The 18,761-nt window shown below is 40.4% G+C and overlaps 1 protein-coding gene across 1 annotated transcript; it reads left to right on the top strand.

Moving 5' to 3' along the window:
- The first annotated feature begins 1,093 nt into the window (after positions 1-1,093).
- haao (3-hydroxyanthranilate 3,4-dioxygenase) lies at positions 1,094-17,892 on the top strand. Its single transcript, XM_034224434.1, has 10 exons — positions 1,094-1,262; positions 1,388-1,466; positions 13,485-13,568; positions 13,802-13,908; positions 14,620-14,709; positions 14,798-14,841; positions 14,944-15,089; positions 15,728-15,796; positions 15,945-16,027; positions 17,686-17,892. The coding sequence occupies exons 1-10, from the start codon at positions 1,174-1,176 to the stop codon at positions 17,756-17,758; spliced, it is 864 nt and encodes a 287-aa protein (XP_034080325.1). The 5' UTR covers positions 1,094-1,173; the 3' UTR covers positions 17,759-17,892.
- Positions 17,893-18,761: the final 869 nt, after the last annotated feature.

The following is an 18,761-nucleotide window of genomic DNA, read 5'->3' as shown; positions in this document are numbered from 1 at the left end:
ACCATGGAGGCGTGGATCCTACAGATCCCGCCTACCTTTAATTTGGCGGGAAGGCCCTGCTAAAGTTTCCGGGTTTCTGAAGAATACACAGCTTTCATCTAATTTTACCAGAGAAAACAGCACCATCTAGTGGGCATTTTGAGGAATTACACTAGGTGTCAAAAATAACTTAAAACGTTTTGATCACCAACCTTAGTGACTTCAGTGTGACTGTGAACAGTCAATGTTCATAAAGGGAGTCATGGTTGGCTCAGTAAATAGTATTGTACACATTGTATCTGTGTGTTTTATTGCCCAATGTCAAAGTATGTAAACTGTAGTCGCTGTAAATATGCTGTATGATGTCCTTTTAGTTTTTCTGTTATGTTTTATATGTATTCATGTGGAACCTACTTGCAGCAGGTCACCCTTGAAAAAGAGATCAATGATCTCAATGGGATTCACCTGCATAAATAAAGGTTTGAAATGAAATTAAAGTGTTGATGTTCTTGTGTTCAGCCCTGTGTTAAACTATGTAGCCTATTGGCTTTTCCAATTTGAATTCATGACTGTTACAATGGATTCCTATATGTCTGCAGAGTCACTGCAGAACAAGGCTAAGTTACTTATTATGAAAGTGCAAGCAACCCTTCTTCTGTCCAGGGAATAGAAACCCCCACCTTTGGACTTTTCCAGCTTCTACATTTGAATGTCTTTTATCAGTCACATTGTTTACATTCCTCGTCAAATATGACGCATTATAAAAGATAAATCAATATAACACTGTGTTTTGAATCGCTTTCCGTGTCTTTGCTCATCATGATTTCATACCCAAATATCTAACTAAATGTGGTAAAAACATGGATGTACTCTATGCATTTACACCTAAAGGTTTATGTTTCGCCAAGTAGAAAATATTGTGCAATTATTATTATTTGTGTTTGTTTCTCAATGTTCCATTTGTAATGTTGAATTTGACTTCATGGATTCTGCCTGCAGAGTCACTGCAGGACAAATCCAAGTTAATGATTATGAAAGAGCAAGCAACCTTACATCTGTCTGAACAGAGCTCCTCCCCTTTGGTTTACTTGAACTTCTGTATTATGGACTACTGGTATCAGTCACATTGTTTATACTGGTCGAGGCAGCAGATTATAAGAGAAGCTTAACACTTTAGCACAATTAGTTTTAAAAATGAGCAGCAGTCCTCCTCTTGTGAATGTGGGAAACTGGATCACACAGAATGAGAATGCCTTTCTGCCACCAGTGTGCAACAAGCTCATGTGAGTAATTTTACTTTTATTAAAGCCACATTGTTATGTGTGTGTATGTTTTAACTACTTGTGGAGTTCTATTGTCTCTTTGAGGGTATTGAGTATAAGCTTGTCTTTAATACCCTTTTCTTCAGGCATTTCTCCCAGTTGATTATCATGTTTGTTGGAGGTCCAAATACAAGGAAGGATTATCATATTGAGGAAGGAGAGGAGGTAACTGCTTTTTTATTCTGCATACATTTTCTATTTCAAACATAGATGATTGGATGCTAACTTCAAAATCATTTGAGCATCACTGGTCCCAGCCATTCCATATACTCAGTAGTGGGAGATAAGAGAGTAAATAGAACATTTTAGCCTTTGGTTGTGCTTCAAAAAGCTTCTGCCACAAAGGGCAAACTCCACCAGCCACTGTTGTTTTTGACTGAAGTTTACAGAATCAAAGTACAGATGTAGCCATCTAGATGCCCATCTAACAAATTCCAGCCAGAAACCTAACCAATCCCAGTGGCTGATCTATTAATGTGGACCGGAGGGAGAGGGTGACCATAGATATATATAGTGTTTATATATATCTATGAGGGTGACGAGCATAAGTTTCACTTTCCTTTTTTATTTAAATTCCAACTTTGGTCATGAAGAATATATTTCTGTTGTCCACGTTCATAAAGCATAAAACAACAGCATCAGAGCACGGTGCAGAGTCTCTAGATGAGTTTATAGTAGTCCGCAGCAGTGGCGTTTTTATATGTACAAAAGTGGTGGGGCACAAAAAACTTAGATGTCTATAAGCTTCTGCAGTGAGGTTCATGGCTGGTGAGGCACTGGCACTGACTCTTCAGGTTTACAAATATTATATTTTGACCTAAATCAAAATATAATATTATTTTCAAAAGCTTTTTTTGTTTGATGCTTCAATTAATTTTAAACAGACAGTTCAACAAAAGGATACCCACATTTTTTAATTGTATCATTTAAATATTGAATTGTTCTCTCTTAGTAAGATCCCATTTTCAATAAAATGTAAGTCTTACCTTGACTTGAAGATGAAGTCCATTTGCCTATCCCTCTGGACAAAAATCTCTATTACTTTTTTGTAAAAGTCCTCCTTATGTTCTTGTAGTTTCAAAAGTCTATCATAAATCTAATCTAATCAATAGATTTATGATTTAAAAATGATAAAAGTAGGGTAGACATGTGGATATTATCCAGCTGAACAAAACGTGCATTTATCTAACAGGTTTGTTTCCCAAAGATCTTATTTGGAGCTATTTTCTAAAATCCTATGGAGAAATCTCATTGCTTTTTTGTGGAGGGAAGCCATGCGCAGCTTACTTCCGGGTTTTAGGATGCGTCACTGCAGCTCTCTCGTCTCCTCTTCACACACCACACTTTTCGCGGCACACGTACTTACAGCCAATCAGCTCTGAATTATGTGAGATGACGTATGGTGGGGATGGCAGCTCTATGCCCCTATGGTCATTATTTTGTTGCCACACACATTAAATAGGAAAATATTCTGAGCATGCGCAGTGTAGTTTTTACAGTCACCGTTCACTTAGACAGAGAGAGGGAGGGGCAGGATCGGGTTTTGTCCCACATGGCTCTAAACAGCTCAATAGGCACACACTGTAGACACTAATTAGAAGAACACAGACTAAAACAGCAATGTACAGACGAATCAGATGAATAAACATGATCTTAAAATATATTTGATATATTTTTGAATTTATTTTTTGCATTTTTTTGTAATCATTATTTTTAATACTTTCTGCTGACACTAGGTGGGGCTGTGCCCCACCTGCCCCTAATGACCAGTCGCCACTGCGTATTCATGACGTCCGCTGGCGCATCATAAATACGTCGGATAGTGAAAGTGCAGTCGATTCTCAAAGCACCGCAGTCTCTTCTCCTAAATCCTTTTGAATTCTCCTATCCACTATTCCTTAACCCCGTGACGTTTCACACAGAGGTCAAGGAATAGACGATAGTAGCTGATTTTTGGACTATATGGGTCCTTCTCACTTCGGTTAAATGGATTCCTTGCGTACCTCACTTGCGTCGTTTCCCTGCGACTAGTCCCTCCCACCAGGGAAGCATGGAGAGACGCAAGGAAACCACGAGAAGCAGGGAAATGAGTTTTAAGAGCAATGGGATGTCCTTTCCTCCGAAGCCTCACGTGAAGCGACGTCCGTTTGTGATGACGCTGCACAGCTGATCGTCTGACAGCAGCTCTGTCCCCTTTGTTTCCACACACACCCCCGCCTCTGTTGCGGCTTTCACACCAGCGCTTTTCCCTGTCTAGATCCGAGCTAGAGCTTTTCTGGTTCAGCTCCGGTTTCCCTTTTCTGCTCCCGCTCTGTTCACACCGCCCAGCACCCGACTGGTGCTGCCGCTGCTGCGTCATGACGTCACCGTTTACATCGCTGATTTGCTCCCCAACGTAGGGTTGGGCGATACCACAAAATCTGGATTCGATCCGATACCAAGTATTTCAGGGCCAGTATCGCCGATACCGATATCGATACCGATACTTTTTTTTAATGAAAAGCGTCTTATGTACTTTCATATAGGGGAGAGCTGCATGCAGTGGCATAGCTGTGGGTGGGCCGAGGTGGGCCTGGGCCCACCCACATGCACGTCTGGCCCACCCACAGCCAATCAGCGCTGCATAGCACAGAGCCGGCAAGCCCAGAAGGAAGTGCCACAAACTGCAGTTCATCTAGTGGCCGACAGGGGATGGATGCAAAAGGAGCAATTCCCATCGACCCCCATGTTAAAATGCCCAACTTTACAGCAGAAATAAACATGTTTCTAGCCTGGATCCAATCAAACTTATTCTGGATATAGTTAGATTCCACCTTCATGACAATGGAATAGGGAGTGCATTTTTTTACCGTGAGTTTTTATAGTAAGTAAAGTAACTTTTGCCGTGAGTGAATGAAAGTATTATTTCTTCTTGAGGTCTGCAGTTTAGCGTGTACACATTTGCTGAATATGAAAACACTCAGTGTGTGCCCACTGTGCGACTGTAAAGGATAAACAACCTGTGGCCCCCGATATATGTCGTATGTATTATTGCTACACAAACATTACATTGCAGTTTAAGTGCCGCCAACTCCGTTTCTAATATGCAAAAAGACAGCAAAATGCATCTGATTATTTTTAGTATTTTAGATCTTTCCAATCCAGACAAGAGAGATCTCTCCCCCGTCTATGTGCGAGGGGGAAGGGCAGTTTACACACACGCAGCTGCTACATGCAGCAACACACACACACACTGCGGAGATGGCGGAGAGAACGCGCTCCGAGGTGTGGTTAAACTATAGCCGTGTCGATGTGGACAATACTCGTTACCAAAAGTGGAATAAGAGTTTAGCATGTAAGGGCGGTAACACGAGCAATTTGTCAAAACATCTTGCCACCACATTCAGACGGAGAAATGCACCGGGTTCCACTGTATTTCTAGTAGCGCTGTAGCCCCATCCACGAGTAACGTTTCCACGTCAGGTGTTATGTATGCTAGCAGCAACACACAGAGTTTACTACATTATACAAACATGGGTTAATGATTAGAGGAAACTGAGTTATTTATTTTGTTAAAGTTTCAGCTATTCTGTTTACAATTCTGTCATCAGATTATTTAATACGATTTGTTAAAACATTGTTGTTTCTTTTGATGTGAAATATTATGTATTTAATTTAAATAAAAAGCAATGTTAGTTTTGTTCACAATTTGTTTAGTTAGTTTACCTTATTTGTTTCTCCAAAAGAACCGATAAAAGTACTGTTAAAGGACCGGATCGATAAGCGCTATCGATAAAAGTAGTAGTACCGTTAAAACCTTAACGATACCCATCCCTATGTGGATGTCAGTTTTACACACATTCTGAGGCCGCCGTGCCTATATTTTTTGTTTTCACTGCTAATTTATGCTTATGTTCTATTAGTGCATTAAAAAATCATTAAAATCATTAATGAAGTTTCAGCTCAGACCCCACGCTTAATATGTCTCCCCCTGGCCCACCTACATTTCTCCAGGCCCACCCACACAATAATTCCTGGCTACGCCACTGGCTGCATGACATGATTTTTGAGCTGAAATCATCATAAATAGACTAAATCTGAATTCATTTTCATGAATAAAGACAGGACAGTTTTTATAGACAAATACACGTTTTACTTTTGCAAATTTAAAGTGCAAACATGAAAAATAACAATACAAAGTGGCCAAAGTAGCGAACTGTCTTCTTGCACACATCACAGTTCGCTAAGTTTTAATTGCCAGTTGTGAAATTGCTCCACACAACGCTGCTCTTTCTCTCAGCCATCATGCGCGTGTGTGTGTTGCACTCGCGAGTCGCTGGCTGCTGCTGTCCTGCCCTGCTGGCTGCTGTCAGTCAGCTTGATAATCGGCGTTCAGGCAGGGAGCCTCGAGGAGAAGAGGACAGCAGTGGAGAGAGAAGAAAAGAGCATATACTTGTGTTCGTCTGCACATAGTTTTTTGAAGAAATTGACGAGTAGAGGAGACGAGAAAAAAAGTATAACAGTATCGATCCTATTGGCTCTAGTATCGATATTTTGAAACGTAACGTAATATCGGAAGTATCGATATTTTCGGATCGATCCGCCCACCCCTACCCCAACGGCATTACGGCGCTCACAACAACAACAACAACAACAACAACAACAACAACAACAACGGGGAACTGCGTCGGGTCGATGATCGTGTTGCTTTTAATCACACGAAGCCAGAATAAATTGAATAACGACTTCTCCAACCTTATACTTTGCTCCAGAGTGCCGTGGTTCATTGTTTATTAATGTGTTTCTGCAGTGTTGGCTGCTCTTCCACAGGAGTTTATTCTCCTCCGTTAGCTCCCGATTAGCTCACACTGCAGCTCTAAAGTATTCACTGTCCGACTCACACAAGCAGCTGATACATATCCCCAGTTCCCCTTAGCCTAAGTGAATGTGTGTCAGTCTGAATTTACGCTGTTTGGTATCACAACGCTGTTATGAAAGTTTCTCTGGTATAAAATGGGTGATGTTAGCATAGCAACCGAAGCTAAACTGACTTGCTATTGCTATCCTATTGTGGCATAAACCGTTTTCTACAGGCACATTTTACCGGCGTATTTTTATTATGATTCTACTTGTGATAGTCGGACACGACAACCTGTGCAGCCCATGTATTGATTCCATCTGATAGCTGCTATAATACAAAACAACACGTCTGCCTCTCTCCACAATGATCAATAACAGTGAACGGATGGTCAAAGTAAGGTACAAATAAACAGAATCACACGAAGCCTGGTTAGTGTTGCCTGACTTTATAAAGTGTGTTTATAAGCACTACTGCTTGTAGGCAGGCATGACAGTCGACCCATGTTCAGGGGAGGTGGGTTTAGTTTCCTGCACGCCTCGACGTATGAGAGACGTAAGCGACGCCACCTCTTAGCTCCGAAGCTCTTGCCTCTAGACCGACAATTTTTTGGAGCTGGAAGTGAACCGGATTCTGGAGCTAAGAGCCGGCGCCGCTGCGATGTGAACAGGAAAACCCGGCGCTTTTCAGGCTCCAGCTCCGAGCCGGAGCTGAAAAAGCGCTGGTGTGAAAGGGGCATGTTAGTACACATTTACTGACACAAACATTTGTATCATCTGTTGTAGACCCAAATAAATAAAAATAAAATAAGAACTCATTCTCAAACAAGATAAACGCCATTCTTAAAATGTATAAGCGAACATTAGTTGGATTAATATTGATTAGAGTGCACAATAGAAATAAAATAATTGAGAGAAGAAAAAGAGATATGTTATCTATAAAAACCCAGTTAGATTAACATTCATTGGATTGCACACTTTGTTTGTTTGTGTGGATATGGAGCACATTAACATTTTAATAGCACTTAATGACTGACTGAATGGAAATGACAATAAATGAATGAAAAAAGCGATCATGAAAATGTTTCCAATAAATGAATAAAATGATTTTTGACCACTTTGTTGTTCAGATATATCACATATTTGTAACTAAATGAAACATGAATTGAAACAAAACACGGTATAAACTGAGGAGTGACTCCCGTGAGGTTCATGTGTTTTCTTCACTCCGCTGGTAAACTGCTCTCATGTCAAGAAGCATCAGATCAGTGCATGCACTGCCTCGTCCAATCAGTGAGCGATACACAGTAAGGGGGCGGGGCGAGTGTCTGAGGATTTCATCGAAGGATGGTCTGGTGGTTCCTCGATTATAGCTCCTCCATTATCGCTCCTCGATCCTCGGGCAAAAATAAGGCCACTGGGACGCTACTCAATATGGCGCAGACAAATCAACTTCCGGTGAGACCGAGACCGAGGAGCGAGGAAATGAAAAATAAGAGAAGTGAGAAGGGCCCAATGACTGCAGCCCGGGATTTTACTATGAGATGGCGCTTCCTTCACATACACATAAACAGCTTACTGGGTAAACTTGGGTCTTTGTTTAGGCCTTGGTTCACACAGTATGTTTCCTGGACTAACAGTAGTAGTTGTTACTTCAAAAATGTTTGCAGCTCCGCCGTTGTGTTTGCTGAATAGTGTTGAACTTTCCTGTCGGCTCCCAGACAGTGGTCGAGGAAACAGGGGGGGATGACTCTCTGTCGTCTCCCAGGGCAGAAGCAACACGCTTCGGATTCAATAACCCACTTTATGAAATCACTGGAGAGAGGCGAGCTCGTCTTGGGAGGTCGTTGTATTTATTTAGTTCTTCCGTTTCACAAGATACATCACAGACCTATGCTTTTTCCTGCTGCCTCGTTTCATTTCCAGAAAACATATACCGCTCGCTCACTCTCGCTCACTCTCGCTCACTCTCGCTCACTCTCGCTCACTCTCGCTCACTCTCGCTCACTCTCGCTCTACCATACCCACATCACATGCACGCGCCACACCCCTCTCTTAAAGGGGTAGCGATCTCACTGCATGACCCTAATGCAGGGGTGCCCAACCTTTTTTGAACCGAGAGCTACTTTTAAAGTTGCCAGTCTGCCGAGATCTACCAGTCCAAATAGAGAGGCGTAGCCATTACTGACAGCCTACTACCAGGTGAATACACACTTCTACTTGTATAAAACTGACCTTTGTATGATGAATACTTCATAAAATACTGCAGATCCTTTATCTTACCTCTTTCTAATCTACACACATACAAGTATTTAACTGAAGTTACACAACAGTGTTGTTGATACAGAGTTGGAGTTTATTCACACGTCCCTACAGTGGGTAATGTTTTCAAGAAACATTGAACACTGCTGCCACATATGACACAGGAGAAAAAGAAAAGACTCTGAACCCTTTCTTTGCCATTATATAAAAATAGTGTTGCTGCAAAAGTATAAATGAGGCTTACTCATAAGACAACTCAGATCTGAAGCTACACAGGAATCTGCTGCCAAAGTGCAATAAAAAAGACAAAATTAATAGAATCAAACCCTTTTTTTGTTGCATTTGATTAGAGTATAAAAAGAAATGCCTGTAAAATAGGATGCAAGCAACACTAGCTTCTTAACCTGAATTGATGATAGACTATAATCAATTTAAGTTTGCATTCTTATACCATTTTGTACAATAATTATAATGAATAAGTTCAAACAAACTAAAACTTACAGCTGATTAATAACGGTATCTAACTTGAGTTGTTATCATATCAAAAACCTGTTGAAATGCTACTGTTATTTTTACTGTCCCCCAAAAGCGCGTCGGCACGATAAGATGCTCTGGTAGCAGCCTTGCTCTTGTTGTTGGGCCGGGTGAAAATGGACTGCTGTGCATTTAGCTGTCCTTTCAGGCCCCTCCTCTTTTGGGAGCGTAGGGCAGAATTAGGAGGGAATTCCGTCTCGTAGCGTTTGTGCACTGTTTTGAAATGCCGCTCCTAAATTACCCTTCTTCGATAAAGCCACGCTCGCATTGCAGATGAGACAGATGGACTTTGAATTGGAATAGATACAAACATAATCATCCTCCCACTCGGAGTGAAAATTATATATTTTGGGCTTTTTTGCTTCTGCCGTAATTGCGGTCTTGTGTGTGTGCGGACTGTCACTCCTGTTGACACGGGCTGCTTCTCAGGTCGATTAAATGAAATCCTTGCTTCCCTGACTTGCGTCGTTTCCCTGCGTTTAGTCCCTCCCACCAGGGAAGCATGGAGGGACGCAAGGAAACCACGAGAAGCAGGGAAATTAGTTTTAAGAGCAATGGGACGTCCTTTCCTCCGGAGCGTCACGTGAAGCGACGTCCGTTTGTGATGACGCTGCACAGCTGTTCGTCTGGCAGCAGCCAGCTCTGTACCCGTTATTTCCACAAACACCCCCGCCTCTGTTAGTACACATTTACTGACACAAACATTAGTATCATCTGTTGTAGATCCACATACATGAAATAAAATAAGAAGTCATTCTCAAAAAAGATAAACGCCATTCTTAAAATGTATAAACGAACAATAGTTAGATTAATATTGATTAGAGTGCACAATAGAAATAAAATAATTGAGAGAAGAAAAAGAGATATGTTATCTATCAAAACCCAGTTAGATTAACATTCATTGGATTGCACACGTTGTGTGTTTGTGTGGATATGTAGCACATTAACATTTTAATAGCACTTAATGACTGACTGAATGGAAATGACAATAAATGAAACTGTAAAACGAAAAAAGCGATCCTGAAAATGTTTCCGTTAATGATTTTTGACCACTTTTGTTCAGATCACATATTTGTAACTAAATGATACATTAATTGAAACAAAACACGGTATAAACTGAGGAGTGAGTCCCGTGAGGTTCATGTATTTTCTTCACTCCGCTGGGGTATTGCTCTCATGTCAAGAAGCATTAGATCAGTGCATGCACTGCCTCGTCCAATCAGTGAGCGATACACAGTAAGGGGGCGGGGTGAGTATCTGAGGGTTTCATCGGAGGATGGTCTGGTGGTTCCTCGGTTATCGCTCCTCCATTATCGCTCCTCGCTCCTCGATCCTCGGTCCTCCGGCAGAAATAAGAGCCATGGGACGGTACTCAAGATGGCGCAGGCAAATCAACTTCCGGTGAGACCGAGGACCGAGGAGCGAGGAAATGAAAATAGTCGACCTGAGAAGCAGCCACGGACAACGTCAGCGAAATAGTGCCCACTGCTCACCAGCCACGCCCCGACACATGGGGTCATGCCGGCCAATCACAAAGCTTTGATGCGTTCAAGTGCATTATTCTGGCACAGGAAGATTTTGTTATAGGACATTAACGATAAAACAGAATATTGTTGTTCTTTTTTTAGACACATCTCGCGATCGACTGGGAATCTCCCCGCGATCGACCGGTCGATCGCGATCGACTGGTTGGGCACCCCTGCCCTAATGTCATAACAATAGCATTTAATCACATATTTTGTATGCCTTATTTTCACAGGTAAATGTAACATATTACTTTTACAATTCAGTTTTATTTATAATATTACACATATGCCAGTTTATTTTCTACTTTTTAATTTCTAATTATGTGCAATGCCTTGTTTTTTTTATCAACTGCTGCAATGATAACAATTCCAGATTTTGGATCAAATAAAGTAGGCTACATCTTATCTTAATTGTAATTCAATAAATCTTTAATTATTTTGAAAATGGACTGTCTCCATAATGAATTAATGATGATGTCAGGTGTAATGAACTTGACACATGTATGTCAATATTGAAACTTGTGTTGAGTTCATTTATATTTCTCTGATCAAGTCTTATAATATAATGTTGTTATTGATCCAGAAGTACCAGAACATTTATCTTCACTGTCAAAACAAATCTGTTCAAAGCTGTTCATAATATACATCAACGACATTTGCAGAGTATCAAATATATTGAAATGTATTTTATTTGCAGATGACACTAATATTTTTTGTTCTGGTGACAATTTGAAAGAGCTAATGGAAGTGATAACAGCAGAAATGATTAAAGTAAAACATTGGTTTGACACAAACAAATTATCATTAAATATAAGCAAAACAAAGATTATGTTATTTGGAAAACATAAAACAAATCCACAGATACAATTAATACTAGATAACATACACATAGAAAGAGTATATGAAATTAAGTTCCTTGGTGTGGTTTTAGACCACAAAATCAGCTGGAAACCTCATATCACTCATGTAAAAGCAAAACTGGCTAAAACTATCGCAATATTGGGAAAAGCCAGATACATTCTGGACTATAACTCATTGCATACTCTATATAACACACTAATATTGCCATATCTGATTTACTGTGTGGAGATTTGGGGAAACACGTACAAAACCAACCTACAGCCGTTATGCACATTACAAAAAAGGGCTATAAGAGTTATCAATAATGTTGGATATCTTGAACACACTAATATATTATTTTTGAAGTCACACATATTGAAGTTCATTGATCTGGTTAAATTTAAAACGGCACAAATCATGTACAGAGCCAGACATAATCTACTTCCTCGGAAATTAAAAACATTGTTCGTAGACAGAGAGGGTGGGTATAATTTGAGAGGAAATCTACATTTTAAACAACTCAAGGTCAGAACAACTCTGAGAAGTATGAGTATAACAATCTTTGGGCTGATTTTATGGAATGGTTTGGAGCAGGAGTTAAAACAAAGCACAAGCATAATTCAGTTTAAAAGGATGTACAGAAACACTTTTTTGGAAAAATATGAGAATGAAGAAAGGTGATTGAAGATGAGAAATTATTGTATATGTATGTATCAATGTAAATGTATGTAGGAATAACTTGCATAATGATTTAAAGGACAATCATTGATCAAGTAAGTGGTGGGAATTAATAAGCATTTGCTTCCTCCTACTCCCTTTCGGACACATATGATTTATTATTATTATTAATATGAAGACTTTTTTTTCTTTTTTTTGTTGAATATACAAATATTACCATGAATGTGGATAAATACTGTATTATAACAATACGGTATTCTGTTTTTCACATTTGTTATTTTTTAATCTGTTCGAAATAAAGACTGAAAGAAAGAAAGAAGAAAGAAAACGTGGTGCCTATATTACCCACAATGCAATTAAAGGAGAGTTACGAGCTACAGAGGTCAGCTACATTTACTTCTTTCTATAAGGTTGCAGTCGAATAGTCAAAAAATCAGCTCCTCTATCCCTATCGTCTATCCCTTGACCTCTGTGTGAAACGTCACGGGGTTAAGGGATAGTGGAAAGGAGAATTCAAAAGGACTTAGGAGAAGAGACTGCGGTACTTTAGAGAATCCGAATGCACTTTCACTATCTAACGTGTTTATGATGCGCCAGCGGACGTCATTTTGTGCGTCTGCTGCTGCTGTGGGGAAACTACAGTTTTCTATACAGAGGACTACAACATGGATGTATAATAAGAACGAGGGACTGTAAACTCATCTAGAGACTCTGCACCGTGCTCTGATGCTGTTGTTTTATGCTTTATGAACGTGGACAACAGAGAAACATATTCTTCAGGACCAAAGTTGGAATTGAAATAAAAAAGGAAAGTGAAACTTATGCTCGTCACCCTCTCCCTCCGGTCCACATTAATACAAATGATCCCAATACGTATGATTGTATGTACTATGAAAATATCTTAAAATCAATACAAATGTATTTATTATAAACGTTAGTCCTTAACATCTATCACTGTGTATATCACCATTCAAACATCTTTAAAAAGTTGAACAAACCCCACACAGCTCAGTAAAGACTGTGAAATGTTGACTTTATTTGATCATTTCAGTAAAAAGTAACGGTCATATTTCTCTTTTTGATTATAATACTGATGAACGTTCAAAACAAAGCACTTTGGCAACTTACCACATACGTTTTAAAATGCTTAATAAGCACCGTAACTTTCATGATATAATTTCTCGGTCATAATCGGTTGTTTCCGTGAACGGCCGACTGTTGTCTGACGGCAAATGCTGCGGCTGCAATGCATTGTGGGGCAGCATTTTCTCCTCTCCTTTCGGTTAGGGAGGTCCAATGGTTCCTAAGCTAAAGGAGGTTATAAAGGAAGTTTGAAACCTCCTTTCCTTTCATTTATAGAATTCGAACGGCACAAAGCTTCCTCTGGAGTCACAAAATACTTCCCCCCCCAAAATATGCAGATAGGACTCTCGAGCACACAGGAATCCAAAAATATAGTTCCCCTTTAATCTAGCACTATTTCTTCTTTTGTCTCTATATTTAACAGCTCTTCTACCAGGTGAAGGGAGACATGTGTCTGAAGGTGATAGAAAACGGGATTCACAAGGATGTGAACATCAAGGAGGGAGAGGTAAGCTTGAATAGGGTTCTGTTTTTTCGTTTTGGTAAAGTTATATCCTTCATAATAAGTCAAATACTACATATTATTATTATAACAGTGGAGTTCATCTTAAGGCAGTGCAATACAGTTTGTCTCTGCCTCTTTCTGTGGTTAAGGATGTTCTTCTTATCCAAATAAACTAGTCTTGTTACAATGCTCCAATGTGTGTCTCCTTCAAACATCATCTTTTTCTTCATTCAAAGATGTTCCTGCTGCCAGCGAGGACCCCCCACTCCCCCCAGAGACAGGCCAACACTGTGGGACTGGTGGTGGAGAGGAGACGTCTGCTGACGGAGAACGACTGCCTGAGGTTAAATATCGTACATCCTTATCTTCTTCTCCCTTCTCGTCTTTTCTTTGTTCCACATCTCTTTTTAAGCAGATCATATCAGGGAATAGAGGAAAAAGATCCTGACAAATTAACCCAATTGATATAGCCTACCAGGAAAATCTAAACTTTAGAGACCAGCTTTTCTCAATGCAATACAAAAGAGCAGTTCTGAGGTTAAGAAGAGCCATTGATTGTTTTACAATTCAAATTAAAGTCTCATGTCTGTATATTCAAGTCCCAAGTCAAGTCACAAGTCCTTAACTTTGTTTTTCGAGCCCTTGACCGCTTTATGCAATTTTTTTGTTACGGTTAACCAACATGATTTTGGTACAAAACAATATCATTTTTCTTATCAGTTCTCTTTATTGGGAATAATTTGGAAATATTGTGAGCAGATGACGCTGATCTGGAATCACACTCATGTCTTGAATGTCTTGCAAGCAATGTTTCTATAGTTTAGCAAAAATAATGACAATTGTTTGGACAAAAAACAAGAAACAAAGTTAATATATTTTAGTTGTGACAACTGCATTTGGAACTCATAAAATGTGTGGAAAATAACTGTACATTGGCGTACAATGAAAATACTTTATTTTTCCTGTATCCAAATAAACACAACATACATGTCATATGCTCTTACATGTCCTATGTAAGAGCAGCCTTAACATTAGCCTGTGTTGATGCCTTCAGGTACTATGTTGACAACACCACTTATCCCCTGTTCGAGAAATGGTTCTACTGTGAGAACCTCGGAACCCAACTGGTGCCAATCATCAAAGAGTAAGACATCCTACCATCTTCATTGGTTCCTTCAAATCCATTTCTTTGAATTAAGTTTGTTAATTCCGGTTATTTGTTTTACTTTCAGGTTCATGGCATCAAAGCAGTGCAAAACAGAAAAGCCTGACGCAAGTAAGATGTTCTGAGATTTCTTGTGATTCTTAATCCTTATTTCTGATCTAAAGTCTTATCACCCGTAATCTGTTGTCGTCATGGTTATCTTTGGATGAACAGATGATGTGTTCAGAGACCCTCCATTCCAGATGAACACGATGAAGGTGATGGCACCCTTCTCCTTCAAAGACTGGCTGAACACCCAGAGGCCGACCCTGGCCAGCGGCAGCCCCATCGACATGTTCGGGGATCAGTTTGAGACCGAGGTACTACGAACATGTATTCAGACATGTTTTTATAAAGGTTTTCCACTTTCAACAGGGCTACGTTTTTCAATCTTGTATACTTATAATTTGATCAGATAGTTGCTGATTTAAAAAGCCATAGTCCATTTTACTACGGCACATCTTATGAAGCTAATTAAATTAAGTAAAGTCAATATTTATTTATGTAGCCCAAAATCAAAGGGGCTTCACAATCTGTAAAACATAAAATACCCTCGATGCATAGAACCTCTATTCATATAAGGGAAAACTACCTTTTTAACATGCATTTTCATACCAACAGACATTTAAAATATCTTCTAAGTACAGATTAAAATAATTAAAATAAGCAACATTTGTTTAGATGTACTTCAGAACTGGTCTTTCAGAAAAAGCCTGGTACTGTATACAAACGATTGCTACCGGTGGAAATGTAAACAACATCTAGCTGTATTTTCCAATAATTGATTTCCTAATGCTATAATGACATATTTTGTTAAAGCAAAGTGAGATTTTGGAATCATCATGCCTGTGGTGAATTACCATGACAAAGCTTGGCTGTTAAGTACTGGATATTCATTGACTATTGAATATGAGCAGATGTGATGTGCTGCACTAATGCTCTCTCTCTCTTGTGACAGGTGATAGTGTATGGACCTGGGCGCAACGAGTCGGCAGTACGGTTAACTGATGCGTGGGTTTGGCAGATGGTATGTTGTTCTCTTCATGGTGTGTTCCTTCTGTAGCTTCCAAACAGACTCTCAGTGCTGTTCAGATGCTGCCATCCCTGAGTACGATGTAGCGTTTGCTCATATGTGTGATAACCAAATCCTGTGTTAATAACCTCTCATCTCACAGGAGGGATCCTCAAGGGTAACTTTGAATGAGCAGGAGTTCTTTCTCGCTGCAGGACACAGTTTGCTCATTCCTGAACAAAGCCAGTGAGTAAATATTAAGGAGAAACATTAGCCGCTTTCACACCAAGTACTTTGCGGTACTTAGTTCCCGGTACTTGGTTCCCGGACCGGTACTTGGTTCCCGGTACTTAGTTCCCGGTACTTAGTCCCCGGTACTTAGTCCCCCCGAACTCTTTAGTCCCTGGAACTGTCCTGTAGATCGCGTTCACACCGGAATAAGTCCCTGAGGTAGTGATGTGAAAGAGCCGGCTCTTTTAAGCGAACGAGCCATTTTTTGTTTTGATTTTTTTGTTGTTATAGGGGACCTTTTATGCAAAATGCACTTTTTGATGTCTCATACATAAATATGTGTCCCCGGTGTGTCAGGTAACTCACAAAATGTCAGAAAACAAAACAACTCTAAAAAGAAAAAGAAAGAAAAGGGGCTGCTAACAAGCAGATTCAGAATTTTCGCTCCTACTACGTCATTGGCGACATCCAGCCGACGTGACACGTCCCAACCATAGGTCCCAACCTATCGTCTCCGGCACACGTGACACGTCCCAACCTATCGTATCCGTAGCTGAATCCCCTCTCGCAGCTGTGTGTCTGTGTATTCAGCAGGATGTCTGCAGGAGGCACTTAGAGTAAAGTTGTTTAATACATATAATGGCACTGTTCTAGCAGTAAACACTTAAGAAACATGTCAAGCTATGTGCTGTATGTATGTGCTCACTAAAAAGAGCCGGAATTCCCATCACTACCCTGACGGTACTGAAGCTTGTCGGTGGGCGTGTCTGGCGTGCGACCAACAACCAATCACATTAATCTCCCGCCCCGGACACACAAGCACGCGGTTTGATTGGCTAGAGCTTGTACTGGCATATGATTTGATTGGCTGGCGCTTCCGTCGACGCTTGAAAAGTTGAACTTTTCTCAACTTTCGAAGCGAGCAAAGCGACGCGACGGAACCACAATGCACCTCATTCAAAGTGAATGGGAAGTGTCTCCGTTGAAGCACGCGACGCTGCCGTGTGGACGTACCGATTACGCAAATGAAGTCGCTGACGTCACTTCTTCTTCTTCTGTTTTGGGTTTACTGGCAGGCCGCAAACAACTTTACGGCGTATACTGCCACCCGAAGTCCCCCGGAGTTGGCTTCAGCAGAAGCTGCTGGGTATCGTCTTCCGAGTAAATCGCCAGAAGTGCCAACACCTCCTCATCACTCCACCACTCCCATGTTTTCTTTTGTGTTGCCATAAGTTAGTCTCTCTCCGTTGGTGCGCTGGGCTAATGCTAATGCTAATAATGCTAATGCGAGCAAATAAAATGGCGGCTTCACAACACTTTTCTGAGTTTTACGGGGCGTGGTTTGCAATTCGCCCAGCCAATTAGAAATGGTTAGTGTGGCCGACACACCCACGAACCATTTCCTCCCCAGGAAAGTACCACCTCTATAGCAGGAACTATCTGGGGGTGAAAAGGTTTGCGCGAACTAGGTTCTAGTTCCAGGTCTTTTTGGTGTGAAAACAAAATCCCAAGATCTATCGGCCTAGTTCCTGGGAAAAGTACTCTTAGTATTCTTCAACCTGGAACTTATTTCTAACAATGTTTTGCGTCTATGTGAATAATGGGCCAACAATTTCAGGAAATCGGTCCGGTATGGTGTGAGTATTAATCGTACTTGGTTTCCTCTCCTGCAGGTACCAGTGGCAGAGAGATGAAGGGACTGTTGCTCTGTTTGTGGTCCAAAACCCTGAGCGGAAGAGACCCTGAACATCACACGGCCATTCACACACACAATTTCATTTCATTTCAAACCTTTATTTACCCAGGTGTATCCCATTGAGATCATTGATCTCTTTTTCAAGGGAGACCTGCTCAAGTAGGTTCCACATGAAACATAAAAACATAAACAGAACAACAAAAAGGACATCTTACAGCATCATTACAGGGATTACAATTTACAATAACTATCGACATGAGCAGGTACCAACAGCTTCCGATTGAGTAGCATCCAACCGAGCTTTAAAAACATTCAGTGGCACCAGATTGCTCAGTTTCCATTTCAATTGCAGACTATTCCAAGACAGAGGAGCTGCACATCTAAAAGCTATCTTCCCTAAGACAGTCCTAGCAGTTGGCACATTTAATAAAACTACAGCATGCGATCTCAGGCAGTAGCCACTTACAATTCGCTGTGAGATCAGGGAGCAGATGTAGGATGGAAGTTTCCCTAACATGGCTTTATATATAAAAAAAGATCACAGTGACTAGCCTTTTCCTGGCTTCAAGCGAGAAACAGGACTTGTTCCTGTAGAAGAAACCTAGCCTAACCCTCAGTTAAAATGCATCAATAAATGTGCCAGTGCAGTCAGTGCCTGTTTAAGGCATGCCGGTTCCTAATGGACCCAATTATTTGCCTGTGGTGTTTAACTACAGCTCACTTATGAGAGAAATTACACTAAATAAATCAATAGAGATAAATTGTGATTATTTAAAAAAAACACATGTTCTTCCTGATTCTCCCCTTTTTGAGTTTCGCTTCCCAAATGACCACATTTCCTCTTTTTTTCCCCTTAAAGCATTGGGTAGGCGTTACATTATGGACGGTTTTTACAGGAACCATGTCAAAAAGCCTCCCAGTCCAACTGCCATGTTTTTGATAAATTGTGTAGATTTTCTTTGCAAGTAAAAAAGTGTTATGAATGTTTTCAAATGAAATATATGTATTGCATGCATGCCACGTGCCAGTTTCTTGTTAAATCAACACCATGCA

This window comes from Gymnodraco acuticeps, unplaced genomic scaffold, assembly GCF_902827175.1.
Source record: "Gymnodraco acuticeps unplaced genomic scaffold, fGymAcu1.1, whole genome shotgun sequence".
Taxonomy (NCBI): Eukaryota; Metazoa; Chordata; class Actinopteri; order Perciformes; family Bathydraconidae; genus Gymnodraco; species Gymnodraco acuticeps.
The sequence above is the reverse complement of the archived record's forward strand: the minus strand, read 5'-3'. Positions and strand labels throughout refer to the sequence as shown.

What these genes read in the sequence shown, in the direction of transcription:
- haao (XM_034224434.1), top strand. Translation starts at nt 1,174, where the DNA reads ATGAGCAGCAGTCCTCCTCTTGTGAATGTGGGAAACTGGATCACACAG. An exon ending in TGAACATCAAGGAGGGAGAG is followed by an intron (nt 13,569 to 13,801) that starts GTAAGCTTGAAT and finishes CTTCATTCAAAG; the next exon opens with ATGTTCCTGCTGCCAGCGAG. An exon ending in AACAGAAAAGCCTGACGCAA is followed by an intron (nt 14,842 to 14,943) that starts GTAAGATGTTCT and finishes TTGGATGAACAG; the next exon opens with ATGATGTGTTCAGAGACCCT.